The sequence below is a fragment of the Eschrichtius robustus genome, chromosome X (genome assembly GCF_028021215.1).
Source record: "Eschrichtius robustus isolate mEscRob2 chromosome X, mEscRob2.pri, whole genome shotgun sequence".
In the NCBI taxonomy this organism is placed as follows: Eukaryota; Metazoa; Chordata; class Mammalia; order Artiodactyla; family Eschrichtiidae; genus Eschrichtius; species Eschrichtius robustus.
The window spans coordinates 73,094,453-73,112,978 of record NC_090845.1 but is presented as its reverse complement, the minus strand read 5'-3'; the positions used below and the strand labels follow the sequence as shown (position 1 = coordinate 73,112,978).

Below are 18,526 nucleotides of genomic sequence, written 5' to 3'. Positions count from 1 at the left end.
TTATCATGTTGTGCATTACATCCCTAGTATTTATTTATCTTATAACTGGAAGTTTGTACCTTTTGACCACCTTCATCCAATCTCCCATCCACCCACCCCCTGCCTCTGGTAGCCACAAATCTGATCTCTTTTTGTATGAGTTTGTTTGTTTCTGAAGTATAATTGGCCTACAACGCTTTGTTAATTCCTGATATAAAAAAATAGTGATTCAATATTTCTATACACTTCAAAACGTTCACCATGACAAGTATAGTTGTCATCTGTCACTACAAAGATATTACATAATTATTGACTGTAATTCCCCACACTGTACATTTCATACCTGTGACTAATTTATTTTGTAATTGAAAGTTTCTACTAATTAATCTTCCTCAACTATTTCTCTCCTGCCCCCACCCCACCCCGTCTGACAACCACCTGTTTGTTCTCTGTATCTATGACTCTATTTTTTTTGATTAGTTTGTTCATCTGTTTTGTTTTTTAGATTCCACATATAAGTGAAATCACACAGTATTTGTCATTCACTGTTTGACTTATTTCATTTAGCATAATACCCTCTAGGCCCATCCATGTTTTTGCAAATGGCAAGATTTCATTCTTTTTATGGCTGAGTAATATTCCACTGTGTGTGTGTGTGTGTGTATGTGTGTGTGTGTGTGTGTGTGTGTGTGTGTGTGTGTGTGTGTGTGTGTATACCAGATTTTTCTTTATCCATTCATCTATCAATGGTCACTTAAGTTGCTTCCATTTCTTGGCTATTGTAAGCAATGCTGCAATGAACATAGGGGTGCGTATATCTTTTTGAATTAGTGTTCTCATTTTCTTTGGTGAATACCCAGAAGTGGAATTACTAGATCATATGGTAGTTTTATTTTTAATTTTTGAGGAGTCTCCATGCTGTTTTCCATAGTATCTGCCAGCACCAATGTACATTCCCACTAACGGTACACGAGGGTTCCCTTTTCTCCCCATCCTCACCAACAGTTGTTATTTCTTGCCTTTTTGATAATAGGCATTCTGGCAGATGTGAAGTGATATCTCACCATGGTTTTGATTTGCATTTCTCTGATGATTAGTGATGTTGAGCATCTTTTCCTGTTGGTCATCTATATGTCTTCTTCGAAAAAAATGTCTATTCAGGTCCTCTACTCATTTTTTACTTGGGTTGTTTGTATTTTTGATATTGAGTTGTATGAGATCTTTGTATATTTTGGATCTTAACCCCTTATCGGATACATCCTTTGCAAATATTTTCTCCCATTCAGTAGGCGGCCTTTTAGTTTTGTTGACAGTTTCCTTTACTGTGCAAAAGCTTTTTAGTTTGATGTAGTCTCGTTTGTTCATTTTTGCTTTTGTTTTCCTTGACTGAGGATATATATCCAAAAAAATACTGCTAAGACTGATGTCAAAGAACTTATTACCTATGTTTTCTTCTAGAAGTTTTATAATATCAGGTCTTACAGTTAAACCTTTAATCTGTTTTGAGTTTTTGTATATGGTGTGAGAAAGTAGTCTATTTTGATTCTTTTCTATGTAGCTGACTAGTTTTTTAAACACTATTTATTGAAGAAGCTGTACTTTCCCTATTGTATAGTCTTGCCTCCCTGGTCATAGATTAACTGCCCTTATAAGTGTGGGTTCATTTCTGGGCTGTCTGTTTGGTTCTGTTGATCTATGTATCTGTTTTTGTGCTAGAATCTTACTGTTGATTACTGTAGCTTTGTAGTATAGTATGAAATCAAGGAGCGTGCTACCTCTTGTTTTGTTCTTCTTTCTTAAGATTATTTCAGCTATTCGGGGTCTTTTGTGTTTCCATACAAATTTTAGAATTATTTTTTCTAGTTCTTTGAAAAATGCCATTGGTATTTTGGTAGGGAATGCATTGAATCTGTAAATTGCTTTGGGTAGTATGGTTCTTTTAACAATATTAATTCTTCCAACCCATGAACGCAGAATTTCTTTCCATCTGTTTTGTCATCTTCAATTTCTTTCCTCAGTATCTTATAATTTTCAGAGTACAGATCTTTTACCTCCTTAGTTAGATGTATTCCCTGGTAATTTATTCTTTTTGATGCAATTGTGAATGGGATTGTTTTCATAAATTCTCTTTCTGGTAGTTCACTGTTAGTGTATAGAAACACAACAGATTTCTGCATATTAATTTGCTATCTTGCAACTTTACCAAATTCATTGACGAGTTCTAGTAGTTTTTAGTGGTATCTTTAGTATTTTCTATGTATAGTGTCATATCATCTGCAAACAGTAACAGTTTTCCTTGTTCCTTTCCAATTTAGTTGTCTTTTATTTCTTTTTCTTATCTGATTGCTATGTCTAGGACTTCCAATACTATGTTGAATAAAAGTGGTGACAGTGCCACTCACTGATGGGCAGAGTTGTGTCCCACAGTTTCTGGTTATAGGGCCCTGGGAGTCCTGGGGTTAGCACAGGTGCACTGGTGACCTGGGCCAGGTCCTGGGCACTCTGGTGGATGTGGTCATGTCCTGGAGCAGCTGGGAGCTTAGGAGATCCTAAGGCAGTCAGCCTGCTCATGGGTGAGGCTGTGTCCCTTCCTGGCTAGCTGTTTGGCGTGGGGCATCCCAGAACTGGTGCCCACCGGTTGGTGGGCAGGGTGGGTCCTGGCACTAATAAGCTAGAGGGGGGATTCCAAAGTAGTGCTTACCAGCACCAGTGTCCTTATGGTGAAATGAACTCCCCCAAATGGCTACTGCCGGCGTCTGTGTCTCCAAGATGAGTTTTAATTGCCTCCTGCTTCTCCAGGAGGCTCTCCAAGATCAGCAAGTACATCTGACCCAGGCTCCTTTCAAATTACTGCTTCTTCCCTGGATCTTGGAGGGTGTGAGATTTTGTGTGTGACCTTTAAGAGTGGAGTCTTTTTCCCACAGCCTTCTGGCTCTCCTGAAAGTAAGCCCTGCTGCCCTTCAAAGCCAAACTTTCCAGGTGGCTCATCTTCCCAGTGCAGGACCCCTGGGCTGAGGAGCCTGATGTGGGGCTTCAATCCCTTGCTCCTTGGGGAGAACCTCTGCAATTATAATTATCCTCCTGTTTGTGGGTCACCTTCCCCAGGTGTATGGGTCTTCACTATACTGTGTCTTCGCCCCTCCTACCCCTCTTCTTGTGGCTCCTTCATTATATGTCTAGCAGTAAAGATTCTTTTCTGCTAGTCTTCATTTTGCTCTCATGGATAGTTGCTCTGAAATAGTTGCAGTTTTGGTGTGCCCATGGGAGGAGGTGAACTCAGGGTCTTCCTACTCTGCCATCTTGGCCACTCCCCCTACAGTATCAGAATACTAAATTTTGATCATAAAAGGAATACATGTTCATTATATAAAATATTGGAACATACAATGAAAAAGTTAGAAATAATCCTACTCCTCAGTGATATCCTCTCTTGAAATGGGGGTGAGAGAATACTTATGCCAGTGTTTTCTCTGCATATATACAGGTTTGTTTGTGTGTGTGTGTACACTCATATACACATCCCTTTTTACAAAATTGAAAATGTACTATATTTATAGCTTTATATCATGTATTTGAACATTATTTGTATCACTTTTTTCTTATTAAAGTGAGCAATACATGTTTATTGTAGAAGATATTTAAATATAAATAAGCAAATGAAAGAAAATAAGAAATATTAAATCAAGTAAATTAGACAAAATGAAGAGTAATAAAAGGTGCCTGTAATTTCAATCAGAAATAATAATGGCAATGTTTTGGTGTAAATAACATCAGTCTTTCTTTTCTCCATGAAAATGTATACTTTTTTTCTTTTACAAAATTAAGATCACAGTGTACCTATAGAGTAGATTTTGTCACCTTCAGTTTTTCTCCTTCCAATAGATCATGAATATTCTCTTTATTATCAACTATTCTTCTACTTCATTTTTAGTGGCTTTCTAGTATTTATTGTAAGGATAAGCCCTACATGATTTATCCAAGCCTTCATTGTTAAGCATATAGGTTACTTCATTTTTTTAAATTATAAACAGCACAGTGATGACCATCCTTAAATTCAAATCCATCCACACTTATTTCCTTAGAATACATTGTTAGAAGTAGAATTGCCATTTGTGTCTTTTTACAATAAAGAAATTATTTAAGTGATTTTGAAAAAAGCATTCTCAATAAAGTTTTAAGGAATGAAAAATGAAATCATGGCCTTCTTTGTTTCTGTAGAGGAATCCAGTGAAGTTGTTCCAAATGAGGCAAGGGCTCATAAGGAGGAGAACCACCATACAGTATCCGCAGATAATGTGGTATGTACGTTTTGAAATTCTTTCCTCATTACACGATGGATTCCAAGGATTTGTTTCCAGTTGGTGACAATATCAGCGTTGTCAGAATAAAGTCTTGCTTCACTTCACAAACCAAAATGGATCTGTTACCAATGCAATGATATATCTTATAGGGTTTAATAAATGAAATTTAAAGCGATGTCATTTGTACCATTTTTTAATTTAAGAGATTTGCAAATATAAAAACCTAATGCTTACTACACATGTGACATTTTATACATAACAAGTTATTTTGCTTCAACACATTTAGCAAAGAGCAGATTTCTTCTCATTTGACAGATGGCAGAGTTAAAAAAGTTTAGCCTGAGACCATGGAGGAAGGCTTTCTTAGTTCTGGGACTTGTATCCAAGGATTCCTGATTCTTGTGTTCTTTGTTCAGACCATACCTATCTATACTGTTTTTGGAAACTTTTCTTCTTTTTAGTTAAATTGGACTCTGCTAGTCATCTTAAAAATTGCAGCAATGGAAGAAAGGCAGTATTAAGAAACTGAATAGCAAGCAGACACAGCCTACATGTGGATTAAACTGAGTTTTGTGAAAATGTAAACATTGATATATAGAGATCTTCTCTAAGCAGCTGTATTAGCAGCATCTGTTTATATTCTGACTCCATCAAATAATACAGAAATCAAGATGGTATTAACCTAAAGTCAGACATAAAGGCAAATGTCATTGTCCTTTTGCTTTTGCTTTTGAATCAGTGCTTTGTGCTTGTGCTTGATTGCAGACTTTACAAATGGTCCCTATAATGGATTTTTCTGTTAAAAAAATGGCTGTAACTTCAAGATTTACCCTAGCTTCCATTACAAATATTATTTATCTGGCACTATAATTCTGTCACATCTCCTTAATAAAAGTTGAGCACATAAAATACAGTTTTGTTCTTTTTTTGTTAGATTTCGACAATATATAACAGTGTTTTCCATGTACAGAGTGTAGTTTAGGATTGCATTTTACTGATTTCAGTCCTGATTTAAGTTTATATTTGACCCTTCTAACAGTAAATTGAATGGGCATATAGGAAAACATACTTTTATTCTGAGGCAAAGTTGTGTTTTCATTAGATAGCTAGTAATAATTGTTTTCCGCAATTATTAATTGTGCTAATATTCTTAATTCCACCAAGTAATAATCTCCTTTGCTCCAGATTTGAGTAATACTATTACAAATTATATACAATTATTTACAAATTGGAACTCTTTTCCCCTAAAGACATGCTCATTTTTAGTCTGAATTTCTCAACATTGGATCTCCCCTGTGGCAGACATTTGAAGATAATGAATGAAGTCATGGCATGGGATGACTCACAGTCACTTAGGCACCTAATTTTTCAAGAGCAATTGATTTTCAGAGACAAAACTCCAAACTTTCAAAAGTTGATCTCCTCTGCCTATAACTTTTGAATGTCCCCAATTATTCATGGATGACAAATCACAAAGACATACAAGACCTATTTATATGTGCAAATCTATACAGTGGCCCTTGGGGCCTTCCTCCCTGGATTACTTAGCTCTTTTTTCCCAGAACCAATCCAAATAGAAAAATCTAAAAAACAACATCGAAAAAGATATCAAATCTGCATTCTGGTGAGAGCTGACATGATTAAGCCCCAAGTTTATAGTGATTATAATAGAAAACAAAACATTAGATTCATCTCCAGGCAGCAGTAGAAAGCAACTTCATTGCAGCTGTCCTCCTGACTCAGAAGTCTACAGGTCACAAACACTGTTATGGCATCATATCTTCATAGGCAATATATCAAATATGATCATTCCCAGTTCATTTGTGATTTTTAATCACCATATCTATTGCTGGGTAGGAAAGTTGATTTCAAATTCTGCCTACGACATGTTGCTATTAATGTGATTGTTCTTAAAAGACTGCCTAGTGACTAACTCTAGCTTAGCTTTTCTCTTTTTTAAATTTTCTTTTGGGTTGGCAGGATTTAAATGTTTAAAAGTGTTTTTCCTTAACTGTGTTTTTCATATGCAAAAGAAAAATTAAAGCCGATTTTGTTTTTTCGTTTTGCTTTTGCTTTTTTTAAAAAAAAGTTCTATGATTAGAGAACTTGCCTTGCCTCCATGGTTGGAGCTTAATGGTCACTATTTTTTCCATCAGTGCTAAGCTGTTTTGTTCATTCTTTTGACAAATATTTAATTAGTACCTACTGTGTGCGAGATACTGTACGAATTATGCTGTACCTTAATTCTAAAGCTAAGGGCAGTTTAGTGTGTCTCTTGTTCTTGCTATCTTCTCCTTCTTACTGTCTAGTGAAGGAAACAAATCATCCTGCTCTTTTCGCCATTACATTATAAATGTCTGCTTTCAATTGTATAACTAATGGAGTGCTGTAAATAAGTGAATTTTTTAAAAACTGTATTTGACTTTGCAATACATGTCATATGTTGATATTTTACATTACAAGTTGCAAAGAGATATATGGAAACTTATAAAAGAAAGCCCTTCCAACCAATTAAATTTGGTTATCATTAAATAGACTACCCTTATAGGAAGCAAGCTCCCTTCCTGGAGGGCACTATTTAAGCAGAGTTCGAATGCCTACTTTTTCAGGGATATTGTGAAAGTGTTTTTTTCTGTTTTAAATAGTATTACAATAATTTTCTGTTACTAAGGGAGGTGGCTCAGACACATACTGGGTGTAAAGCTGAGGAGCCAGTCAGAGTTATTCTGGATAACCTAGACTAGATAACCCCATCACTAAAACTGAATATTGAATGTATATATGCTCTATACATTATTGAGTATAGTGATGATCAGATATATATTTAGGAAAACTTCTTTACTTGTGTTACAGAAAATAGAAATTATTGATGATGAAGAAAGTGACATGATAAGTAATTCTGAAGTAGAACAAGTGAATTCTCTCTTGGATTATAAGGTAAAAGTATTTTCAGATTCTGAATTTTTTAAGAGAAGGTATTAAAGGAGGCAGACTTTTACAGTACCTATGCACCGGTTTATTTCACTTCCATTTGATAAATTAGGTATACTGGGACTCTGCATTGACTCTCTCAGGCACTTGGATATCAGTCAGAGTGCCAAACATTTTAATTAATGCTGGCTGGTTTAGTGGTTATGGTTTTAAGCACAGTTTGCTGAGCAGGAGTAATTATTGATGGTGTATGGCAAGATGCATAGTGGTGGTTAATGTGAAATGTATGACAATGTTTTTTTTAAAGCCCATGTTCATTTTTAAATGATGGTAAAGGGGATATTTTTTCCAGTGTCCCTTGCTAATTTTATCTTGAATTTCAATTTCTTTTTAATATACTTTTTTTATATATAATAATATACCTGTTTTAGAAGTTTAAAAACAATCCCCAAAGCAAATACTGAATGAATATGAATAGAAATGACCTTTTCTTAATGTCACTTGTTACTGAACTGAAAGACTTACTTTGACAGTGTGCCATACATAATTTTGTTTTCATTAAATTTTGACATAAGCTATCAGTCTATATGTCAATATGTTTTCTGCATAGATATGTAATTGTTTTCCCTTTGTTAATCAATATCCTGTCTTACTAGGTAATTTGGGGCCTTCTGAAATTTGGCAACAGATTCATTCCTTTCATGCACAAAAGTTATTTTCTTGAATATCATACATCTTCAAAGCAGAGACTAGTAATCTTAAGATGTTAACAAAAAATAACATTTAATCAGAAAAGACAACAGCTGTCATTTTCTCAAAAATCTTTTCAGTTTTACTATAATTGAAAGTTATGTCATTCGACAGATTCTGTTTTCCAAATGTTCGTAACATGTCAGAGTTTAAAATATTGAACATTGTAAACACAGAAGGAAATTAGTTTTTGAAATTTATTTGCTAAGTGGTCAAAGAGCACAATATAACCCTATATTTAAACTGTATTTTCAACTAATAAAATTATAAAGTTGTTGGTTCTGAAGTACAGGAGATCCTTCTAATCTCTCCGACATGGTCATGTAATATGTCTAAATGCCCAGTTCAGAATTAAAATGGCTCTGCAAGCCACCACTTGGCACAGGCTATGGAAACTACAGACGAGAGGACTGGATTGCACAGCTGTTAAGTGTGCTCCACTTAGTACACTCAAACAGTTCAGATAGGGCTGGGCCCAGAACTCAGAGGATTCTTTCCAGGACCTTTCCCCTCTGGGGCACCAGCCCACTTGAGAAGGTTTCAAGCTGAAGACCTGGGCAGGCCAGAGTATCCAGCCCAGAAAGTTCAATTATCATTTTCATTGACTTCTAAAGGACATTTAATGATCCAGTGTTTTCCATTTTGGTAAATGCTGTGGGAACAAGGGGTCTTTTGCTACCTTATTAAGGATATCTTTTATAAAACTTCACCATCCTAGATGAACTTTTATTTAACTCTCAAAAATTAGCACTTATATAGAAAATATGTCTCTTTATAATCATTATTTAAGATATTTCGCTTCACTTCATCAGTGAATTTTGTTACCTTAATTCTGAAGTAAGTGCAAGTGAAACCTCATATAGCAGTTCTCATTGCTGATTTCAGTAAGTTGATTTAAAATAGCCTTACTAGGGACTTCCCTGGTGGTCCAGTGGTTAAGACTCTGCACTCCCAGTGCAGGAGGCACAAGGTTCAATCCCTGGCCAGGGAATGAAGATCCTGCATGCCGTGTAGTGCAGCCAGAAAAATAAATAAATAAATAAATAAATAAAATAGGCTTACCAGTTTGGAAATTTAATCTTCCTTGAGAGAACATTGTTTTATTCTATTTTCATACACATGCTAGTGTTCTTTGTTTTGGGATCAAAATCACCTTGCTGGTTTCTTGAATATATTCATCATATGCTTCTTGTAGATACTTATCTTATTCATGTATATGTTATCTGGTCTAGTGCCTAGGATATAGGTGTCCAGTAACTAGTTCCTGAGTGAGTGAATAAATTAATTAATTTATCCTTGGAAATATTTTTAATATTATTATGCAAGTGCTCACTTATATAAAATCAATTAAGATCCGCAGCTGGATTATTATAACTTTTTCCCCCCACAGTAAATTGAACAATCTCTCGTTGTTCTTGGCATTCACTGTAGCAAAATGAAAGAATGTTTTTTATGTGTGTTTGGTAATTACTACTATGCAAACATCAATATTCAGTGTGGGCATAGTGGAGTTTCTGACTGAGATATTTGCTAGAAATCCATATTGCTAGGAGTTCTAGCTAACCCCAAATGCTTATAAAACAACTTGATGAGCTGAGTTTCTGAGGCATGAGTAGCTATATCATAAAATAACACCTCAAGTTTGGCATCCATCAGTAGCCTGCTCAGAGATCAAAGCCCCGGTCCATATGAAGCCTTGAGTGCTCCAATTCTTGGAGAATTGACAAAGCTTAGTGGGAATGTAGGGAAGATTTTAAAAAGAAAAATGAGCTAGGTCTTTTTTCGTGAAATGCAGTGACTGATGTTATCTTACTAGTTCCTCTCGCAAACCATTTGCTTAGGAAAATCTTGAAAGTACACATAAATTACTGCCTGTAATCTAGGAAGTGTTTAATAGGCTTGCAAAAAGCAGCTCCAAGAAGAAAATGTCTGAAATATTAAATTATCTTAAAGCTGTTTATGTTTTAAAAACATTGCATAAATACTGAGGAGGAGGAATATTTGCATGAGAAATTAGAGATCTGCATACCAAAAGATGCTTCCTGACTTTTGCAAATGTGAATTACTGTTTTTAAAATGTTTTCTAATGGACTGTGAGTGTAGCTCAAAAGGACTGTGCTTTCAAACGACACTGTGATAATGATGATAGATATCTCCTGTATTCAAAAAGACTCCCTGGTCAGCACTTTACTAATACTGCTGTTCTGACAATGAATACTAAAAATACAAAAAGTTTAGAATTAGTCAAGTGTATTATAGCAGAAGCACGTGGAATTTTATTATAATGCTTACTTATAACTTAGATTACTGCAGAGTGCCTTTGAACAAGGAATTTAGCTTGAATCATCATTTGCAGATCATTCACTCGATATTAAATGGTCTGAAAAGGAAGCAGTTTTATTAGGTAAAGTAAGTTCTAAGCTGAGCTGATAAAATAATTGATGCAGTAAACATATTCATAGATAGAATATGATTAATACAACTGTATCCTCTCAATTGAAACAAGAAAGCCCATAGAATTAACTAATTTTCATGTATTTTATGCAGCTTTTTGAGCAAATGTTGTTAAAGGTCCTGCTATGCTCTTTGAGACAGATTCTCTGGTTGCAGAGAATACGCACAGCTTATTTTCACGTTTTTGGCAAGAGGGCTGGGTAATAAATTTTTTAATGAGGTTTTTTGATATATAAGTTACATACAATAAAATTCACCTTTTCATACATTTAGTTTTGACAATTGGACACAGTTGTGTAACCATGAACACAATTTGTTATTCATCTGCTGATGAACACTTGTGTTACTTCTAGTTTGGGGCTATTATGAATAAAGCTGCTACGAATATTCATGTCTGTCTTTTTGTGGACATGTGTTTTCATTTCCCTTGGGTAAATACTTAAGAGTAGGATTGCTGAGTCAGATGGTAAAAAAGAGTATGTTTAATTTTATAAGAAACTGCCAAAACATTTTCCAAAGTTGCTGTACTGCTTTACACTCCCACCAGCAAAGTATGAGACTTCTAATTGCTCCACATTCTCATCAGCACTTGCTATTGTCAGTCTCTTTAACATTAGCCACTGTAGTATGTTGGTGGTAGTATCTCTTTGTGATTTTAATTTGCATTTCCTTAATGATAAACGATATTAAGCATTTTTCACATATTTATTGGCCATTCACATTTCTTCTTTGATAAAGTGTATGTTCAAATATTTTGCCTGCTTTTTATTCTGTTGCTGGTCCTATATTTGCGCTACAAGAGCTCTTTATGTATTCTGTGTGCAAGTCCTTTATCAGATATGTGATTTACAAATTTTTTCTCCTAATATGTAGCATGCATTTTTATTTTCTTAAGTGTCTTTTGAAAAGCAAAGGTTGTGTTTTGTTTTGTTTTGTTTTTTAATGAAATCCTTCTTTTAAGTTTCATGCTTTTTGTGTCCTATTGAAAAATCTTTGCCTAACCCAAGGACATAAAGTTTTTTTCCTCTGTTTTCCTCTAGAAGTTTTATAGTTTTAGGTTCTACATTTAGGCCTACAATCCATTTCTTATTAAATTTTGTACATGATGTGAGGTAAGAGTTAATAATCATTTTTGGAGGGGGTATGGATTTACAATTGTTCAACCACTGTTTTTTGAAAGACTGTTCTTTCTTTGTCCATTGAATTACCTCAGCATCTTCATCAAAAATCAACCAAATATGTATGTGTATGTATATATATATATTTATGTATGTATTATATATGTATAAAGTAATATATAATAAATATTTCTGGACTCTGTTCTGTCCATTGATCTATATGTCCACCCTTTTGACAATACCACACTTTCTTGACTATTGTAGCTTAAATAGTAAATCTATTCAGAGCAATTTCATGGCCATTATCTTATTTGAGCCTTATAACCCTCAAGCTAGAATTCCCAAAGACTGCTAGTATTATATCCATTTTATTGATGAGTAAATAGAATCACAGGTTAATTGGCCTGCCCAAGTTTACACAATTATCTGTAGACCTGGCACTAAAATCCTCCCAAAACCTAGTCTATTGTTCTTTTCCTACACAACTAGGAAAAATAGTGGAGACTGGGTTTCAAATTAGTGGTAAATTTGGAGATATTTTCTAAATAACAAACTCTTACGTAAAGGTGGGGGCCTCAGCAAACTACTTAAGACAGTCTTATTAAAAATTTGAGTCCTTTCTTGGTACAAAATGATAACCTCAGTATTTGGCTTTGTGAATGGTACATTCAGCATTACTGCATCTGCTATTGCTCTTTACTTGGGGTTAATTGAGCTCTATTATTAATCCTAATCCAAATGCTAATTAGGTTTAATGTAGGAGGAGTCTTTCCAAGAGGGAAACTGTTTCTTGATTTTTCTCTTACTGGAATTTATTTGATTCGATTTTTGACCTTGCAGATTATTTTCTGTTGGTGATTTGCTTAAAAGGCAGCCTTTGAATAACAGGATAATTTACTTCTGTGCTCTATATTCCTTTATGCTAAAATGTTATCTTCTTTATTGTCCCTCTAAGTTGATTGCTTTTTAAAAATTTATCGTACATCAAACATGTACAGTCCTAGGTTTGCATAGAGTAATTGTATTATTCGATGTTTTCTCCTTCAGAATGAAGAAGTCAGATTCATTGAAAATGAGCTAGAGATTCAAAAGCAAAAATATTTTAAACTTCAGACATTTGTAAGAAGCTTGATACTAGCTATAAAAGCTGACGATAAGGAACAGCAGCAGGTAAGTGACAGAAGAGAATAGTAAGCTGTAATGTATCATGTTGAAAAGTAGCATGTCACACTTGGGTTCTACATATTTTTTTTTGTTTTTATACCTCATTCTTACTTGGCATCAAGGAAGGATTTGTTACTTTGTGACTTTTTTTAAAGCACAGTTTTATTGAGAAAAAATACTCAGATTTTGTGTGCTACTTTAGTGGAAAATCAAAATAACTGATTAACATACTTTGTTAATTCCAAGCCACCATTAAGTAGGGAAAGCATTTAAAATATTATCTACATAATTATTGACTGTATTCCCCATCTTGTTCATATCATTTCATTTAATTAGTTTTAAAGAAATTCTCAAAATGTTTGTAGAGATGGGGCTACACTAACTGGAGAGGCACATATTTTGGGACCTTTTGTGAATGAAAGAAGTGAGGCATTGGCCTCTCTTCTGGATTTCAGTTACATTCCAGCCCCTACTAGAGTTCACAGGTGTTTGAATACCTTTTATTTCATGATATGTTGTTCATCACTAAAAAAAAGGTGAGATTACTTTGTGAAATTCTTTGTGACCACAGTGCAGCATTCACTTTTCCCAATTTAACGATAGTGTTTGGTTCCTCTACCCCAGCGGTCCCCAATCTTTTTGGCACCAAGGATTGGTTTCACGGAAGACAATTTTTCCACGGACCAGGTTGGGGGGGGGGGATGGTTCAGGTGGTAATGAGAGCGATGGGGAGCGATGGTGAGATGAGCGGCAGATGAAGCTTCCCTCTCACACCCGCTGCTCACCTCCTGCTGTGTGGTCCGGTTCCTAATATGTCGAGGACCGGTACCAGTCCGCAGCCTAGGGGTTGAGGACCCCTGCTCTACCCCAAAGATGAAATGCAACATCTTTTGTTTGTCACTGTGGATTTTTGTTTACAAATTTCTCCCAAAGCACATTTTCTGTCTCATTTTTTCAGTTAAAATTTGTGAAATAATGTATTAATCTTGCTAAAAAGGAATATAGAATTATGTTAAATATTCCATTTAATGCTAAAAGATACTAAATTTGCCTCTGAGTTGTATACTACTATGTTGATTCTTTATCAGAGAAATTCAGTGTAAGTAGTATGTCACACAGGTAACCATTAATTAAGCAGTCTCAGAGTTTTTTATTCAGCCAGAGTACAAACATTTATCCCTTATATTCAAGCAAGACTGCACATACGCAGCCTAACCGAGTTATCTCTAGGGAAAAAGATTAGTGTCTTAGCATCCAACAATTCTCCCTTTTTTATAAGAAAAAAGTCGTTATATATTTCACCAAAGTACTGAACCACAAAATTTAAACTATAAAAGAATTTACTCATGAGGCGTAAACCAGCATGTGCATTGTGTGTCCAGTTTCATGAATTGTGCTCCCCCCATGCTGTACATACACAGACATCCCAAGACAGCAGTTTTCAGTTACCTTTGCCAGTTTTATTTAAGCATTTTGCTTTACTATGTGAGTTATGCATATTCCATGGCATATTGAAAATGTATTTGTTTTTTAGAACCGAAACTACAGATTTTTAAATAAATAAGGTGGTAGTTTTTTGGGGTTTTTTTTAACATCTTTATTGGAGTATAACTGCTTTACAATGGTGTGTTAGTTTCTGCTTTATAACAAAGTGAATCAGCTATACATATACATATATCCCCATATCTCTTCCCTCTTGCGTCTCCCTCCCTCCCACTCTCCCTATCCCACCCCTCTAGATGGTCACAAAGCACCGAGCTGATCTCCCTGTTCTATGCGGCTGCTTCCCACTAGCTATCGGTTTTATATTTAGTAGTGTATATATGTACATGCCACTTGAACGTGGTCCCAAAGGAACTGTAAATTTTAATTAAATAAATGTTAAAAAGAAAAAAAAGCAGAATTAGGTCCAACTATGGGAGTAACTTGGAGTGTGGTCCTGGTCCCAAAAGTCGTAGCATGGTTTGGAATGGTCAGCTTCTTAGCAGTTTTTTATGTCTCTTGATATCAAGGCGTGGCACACAAACTGCACTTTATTTTCTAATTCTAACCTGGCTTTATTCTTTCCCCAAAACCACTAACAAGTAAGAAAAGTACCTATGGTACATTTTATTTTTCTCTTTTTCTTGTACTTTTCCTCTGGTAAAAGGCTGATGAACTAAGATATGAACAAAACATTGGCTGGGGGAAAGAGAGACAGTTATACAAAAATTATACTGAAAATCATGGCCTATATAATCAGCCCCCAAATAGAAACTACTGATTTTCATAGTTGAGATTGGGTATAATGGATCTCAAAATATGGTCTAAAAATATAGAAGACACCTATAGTAGTCCACAAAAGTTATCCAGGTCATCTCTTAAACTACTGATCTTTATACTATGAAATACTTAGAGGTTTATTTCTGGAAGGAATTAATTTTTATTCTGCCTAATAAAAGAGAACCATATTGCCACTGGTTTCTCATTTTAAAAGCCTGTTTTTCTATTAATCTTGATTTTGGTAAGTTGAGTGAGATGAGTGGTCCACAGAATACTTTGCTCCAATGAAGCAGTCCAGGATTTAAAAATATATGAAAATGTCTGACTGAAATATTAGATTATCCAAATATTTTTTTAATCAATAGCCATTTTAAAATAAAAATAATGTTCCCAGAACTGTGCTAAGTCATTAGTTATGGTCTTTCTTCCCTTGATAATTCACTATGTGATTCTAGCCAGGTCAATTGCCTTTCTTGAACTTCGATTTCTCCACTTTGCAAGGAGGATAAGAATGATTAACATTATGGAACTTGGCATTCACACCCTAGGGCCTAGAATAAGTGTTATAGAGACTGATGATATGTTTGGGAAATGCCTTAATCTCTTAGGAAGAGTGACACTAGGTCAGGCTCTGACTGATGAAGAACCTGGAGTGAAGAAAGCTCATTGTGTTCACTTTGGTCTATGAAAAAGACAGTTCTAGCAACTGACATAATCTGAAGATTTGTTCAGTGTGCCAATGTTGCAATCCAGAAAGATACTGAAAAGGAGAATTTTAAAGTGGACTTCATGCATTAGTTGTGCCTTATACTGCCTCAGATATTAAAGTTTTCCTATTTCATACTACACTCATTTTAGTCAACTACATTAAGTGCAATGAGAAAGAAATAAATAGTAGTGCTTCTTTGATTTGAAGGTCTCCCCACTAGAATTTAGAATGTCATTAACTCTGCTCATCTACTTTGACTTTCCAGTACTCTAAGCTATGTTAATTGGAACACTTTGCCCTCTTTAATGGGGCTTCTTCACACTTGCAAAGTGAAATAAATCCAGTGATGTATTTCTCATAAACTATGATCAACCAATATCAGCAAAGTCTTTGTTTCACCTAGACTGGGTTAGTGGTAAACAACTGATCCAGAAGAAAATGGCTCTGTGTCCTATGACTGCAATCTAGAAACCTTAGAGAGTATGTAGTACCTTTAGGTGACTGCTTTGTAAACAGTACTCTCAGTTTCACCAAGAAGTTCATGGACTATTTAATAGCATAAAATAAATAATAAATTTTTGTTCAGAAGGAGTTAGTCTTTCCTTTTGCAGCCTGACAGAAAGCTCTAATCTTTCCTCTTTGCTCTAAGACAAAAACTATAGGATTTATAGCTGTCACTTCTTTTAATAAAGATAATAGGAGAGTAATGTTTTGTTTCAACAGTGGATTTCATGTGTTCTCTAACATGCCCTGTTTTTTCAGTTCCGTATTTGGGTAGTGGCAAGCTTACATTTGTTCCTGTTCCCTTAATCTTTGTTTACTACTGCACCCAAAGCCCACACTACAAGTAACGTTGTCTAAAAATTGCCGAGATATGCTACATTCTTTTTGATATTAGGAGCAGCGAATTAACCATTTAATTTGCAATTTCTGATGGTCAAATGGGCATCAGCACTACCAACCAGATAAAACTCGATTAATTATTTATTTCTCTAGTATGAAGGCATGTTCTGCAACTCCAGATGAAACAATTACACCATGGCACAGTTTAGTTCATGGCTCTTGGCTTATCCTAATTACTCCAGTGGAAAAATGAGCAGCCCTCTAGATGCATCATTACACAGCCAAATTCACTGGTTCAGCAGTGTCTTGGTGAATGCTTGGCCATCTGTAGATACGGGCATGGCCTAAGAAAAGAAAAAAAATCACTTGGACTTTTAAATTGTTAAAGTTTAATCTAAAGTAGAATAGCTGAACTTTTTCCCTAACTGCTAAGTTCTTTCTCCCACTGAAGTACAAAATAGTCTTTTGTGAAATGTGTTTTAGTCTGAAGGACACAGTATAACCGAGCAGGACTATTTTAATAAGGAATATAATTTTAAAGCCCTTTAGCAGTGATCATTGAACACTCAAAACTAGTATGAAAATCACTTATCTCAAACACTTCAAAGCATTTGGTTCAGAATAGTTGCTCATTTCTCTCCTTATTTCCCTTTTGTCCAGGGTTCCACACTATATAGTCCACACTCTCAAGACCTAGTATTTTGTTACCTCCTTAATAGTGTATGAAGAATTTTTCTCTTAGGTAAGATATTGTATAAGGACCTGAAAGAGAAATGCTCCTTTATTTAAATCTGTAAGAATAAATCAATGTGAAAGGACCACAACTATAAAATTGGAAAAAATATGTCCACATACTAATTCAAAACAATTGATTTTTCTGACTCAGGCACTGCTGTCAGATTTACCTCCTGAATTAGAAGAGATGGATTTCAATCATGCCTCACCGGAGCCTGATGATACCTCATTCAGTGTGTCTTCTTTATCAGAGAAAAATGCCTCAGACAGTTTGTGATTGGGTGGGGGGAGGATATATGATACAGCCTTTTGGCTACCTAACAGGTATGCATTTCAACATAGTTGCATTCTGTTGCCCCGAAATTCTTCAGTTGGAAAAAGATATTGTCGAACAATGTATACTGAAGGATTAACAAGATACAATGGCTGTGGTGCAAAAAGATGTATGTAAAATTTAAAAGCATTGTTTGAGAGTTTTTTCCAAATTGATGGAACTCTGGGAAAAAATGTATTTAATTTTGAGCAGTTTAGCTATGAAATGCATAATGTCTAATTTCTGAAAGGTCTTTTTGGTTTTATAGAAGAATCTTAGTTTTAGTAATTGTTTTGACCAGAGACACAAAAACAAAGATATTTCAACATAGCTTATCAAGTTACTGAAGCTTGATTAGTCTTGTTTATGTAGCCATTACATCTTCTTTCTTCCTCTCTCCTTTTCCTGTCATCCACATACACCTTTATTCAGGAAAGTGGACTGAAAATTGAAAACAAAACCTTAAAAATGTTTTAACCTGGATGAGTCTTGGGATTTATTTTTAAACCCCTATGAGAATTTGACTTAAGTTAATGATTGAAAATTGAAGTGATTACTAGTATGTAATTGTAAATTATTGGTATTCTTCCATTACGTAACCCAAATATTTTTTGGGGGGAAGCATTATGGAAAAGTAATTCATGAACATGAAGTCAAATAAATTATTAAGTGTATAGAACAAAATGTTGTAAAAGATTAATCTTAATGGGAGCTCTTCATTGCTGCAAACGACAAATATTGATAAGATTCACATTCTACTAGTAAATTTGTATAACTGAGTTAGACGAAATGTTGCACAAATATTACAAGTTTATCACCATCACCATAATATTTCTTCAGTTCTTACACTTTATGAAACAAGAAGTCAAGGTAAGCCACTGAGTTTTCTTTGTGTTTTTTTTTTTAATCTAGTCACTTAGCTTTGCCACAAAATTTACCTCATTTCCATGCGAGACTTGTACAGAGT

At 34.9% G+C, this 18,526-nt stretch overlaps 1 protein-coding gene across 1 annotated transcript in view; it reads left to right on the top strand.

The window, feature by feature from the left end:
• Nucleotides 1-17,713, top strand: part of HDX (highly divergent homeobox) — a 158,163-nt gene extending 140,450 nt beyond the window's left edge. The window contains exons 7-10 of the mRNA XM_068533594.1: nt 4,198-4,277; nt 7,134-7,217; nt 12,581-12,703; nt 17,398-17,713. Coding sequence (XP_068389695.1) covers nt 4,198-4,277; nt 7,134-7,217; nt 12,581-12,703; nt 17,398-17,523 — 413 coding nt within the window. The 3' untranslated portion in view covers nt 17,524-17,713. The remainder of the gene's footprint in view (nt 1-4,197; nt 4,278-7,133; nt 7,218-12,580; nt 12,704-17,397) is intronic.
• The last annotated feature ends 813 nt before the right edge of the window (nt 17,714-18,526 follow it).